General features: G+C 48.5%; 1 protein-coding gene across 1 annotated transcript in view; it reads right to left on the minus strand.

Annotated features, from left to right (window-relative positions):
- The window catches only part of PNLDC1 (PARN like ribonuclease domain containing exonuclease 1), a 20,537-nt gene that overhangs the window by 11,758 nt on the left and 7,498 nt on the right, over window positions 1–1,281 (minus strand). The window contains exon 8 of the mRNA XM_007457588.1: window positions 94–170. Coding sequence (XP_007457650.1) covers window positions 94–170 — 77 coding nt within the window. The remainder of the gene's footprint in view (window positions 1–93; window positions 171–1,281) is intronic.

A 1,281-nucleotide genomic window follows, 5' to 3' on the forward strand; every position in this document is an offset into this window, starting at 1 on the left:
GGGGGGAGAAGCCTTTCACAGAGGCCAGATTTGGCCAAACGAGAGAGAAATGATAGAGCCACCGAGGCTGCCCCCCTCCAGGTGGGAACTCACCCCCTGGTCTCTCATCACCGTCCAGATGTCAGGGAGGGCCTTCCTCAGCACAAGCTGGACCTCGAAGGCCTGGAAGCCTGCAGCAAGGAAACAAGACGTGCACAGAACCACTGCAGACCCTGGAACGGCAGTCCACCCTCCCCTCAAGAGAAGCCCGAGAGGAAAAGCAGCTGAGAGATGGATGGATCAAGTGGAAAGACAGCTCTTAGGTATACCCAAGCCCACAAGGCCAAGCGACAGGGATGGCATGGCAGGATCTAGGGCAGCTTTCTTAAAGTTTCTGATCTCGGGGCCACTCTTAAATTGAGGACCCCAAAGAGTCTTTGTGTGTGTGGGGGTACGGGTCTTGATATTCATGTTAGAAATTAAAACTATATATGAAATTCAAAATCGCCAAGTTTTAAAAATAATAAACCCATTACACTTTTGCCCATGATTTTGTAACATCATGTGGTGGTTATTTGGAGAACACTGGTTTCCTGAGTTATACACATCGTCCAAGTGTTCACATATCATACAATACCATCAAAAGACACTTGTACGTATGGCCACTGGTCTCATTAGAAAGGTCTCATAAAGTTGTCAAGCTTATGGTGACAGATGCAAGCTTTCCGAAATTCCAGTCTTTTATTGAAAACTCAAATTTCATCTCTAGCAAATACTGTGAGCTAGTCACCCTGAAGACAAGGCTTACTTTTTTCACTTGAGAAAGTGATTGAAAATACCCACACTGAAATAACCAGTCAGTTCCTTCAAGTAAAAATTATATTCCTTAGGGGAATTCCCTGGCAGTTCAGTGGTTAGGACTCAGCGTTTTCACTGCTGAGGGAGGGCCTGGGGTTCAATCCCTAGTCGGGGAACTAAGATCCCACAAGCCATGCGGCATGGCCCAAAAAAAAGAAAAATATATATTTTTATATAATATATATACACACACACACACACACACACACACACACATATGCCTTTAAATAAATAAATAAATAAAAGGGAGCTAGGGGCGTCCCTGGTGGCGCAGTGGTTGAGAGTCCGCCTGCCGATGCAGGGGACGCGGGTTCGTGCCCCAGTCTGGGAGGATCCCAAATGCCGTGGAGCGGCTGGGCCCGTGAGCCATGGCCGCTGAGCCCGTGCGTCCGGAGCCTGTGCTCCGCAACGGGAGAGGCCACAACCGTGAGAGGCCTGCGTACC

This window comes from Lipotes vexillifer, unplaced genomic scaffold (assembly GCF_000442215.2).
Source record: "Lipotes vexillifer unplaced genomic scaffold, Lipotes_vexillifer_v1.1 scaffold1055, whole genome shotgun sequence".
NCBI lineage: Eukaryota > Metazoa > Chordata > Mammalia > Artiodactyla > Lipotidae > Lipotes > Lipotes vexillifer.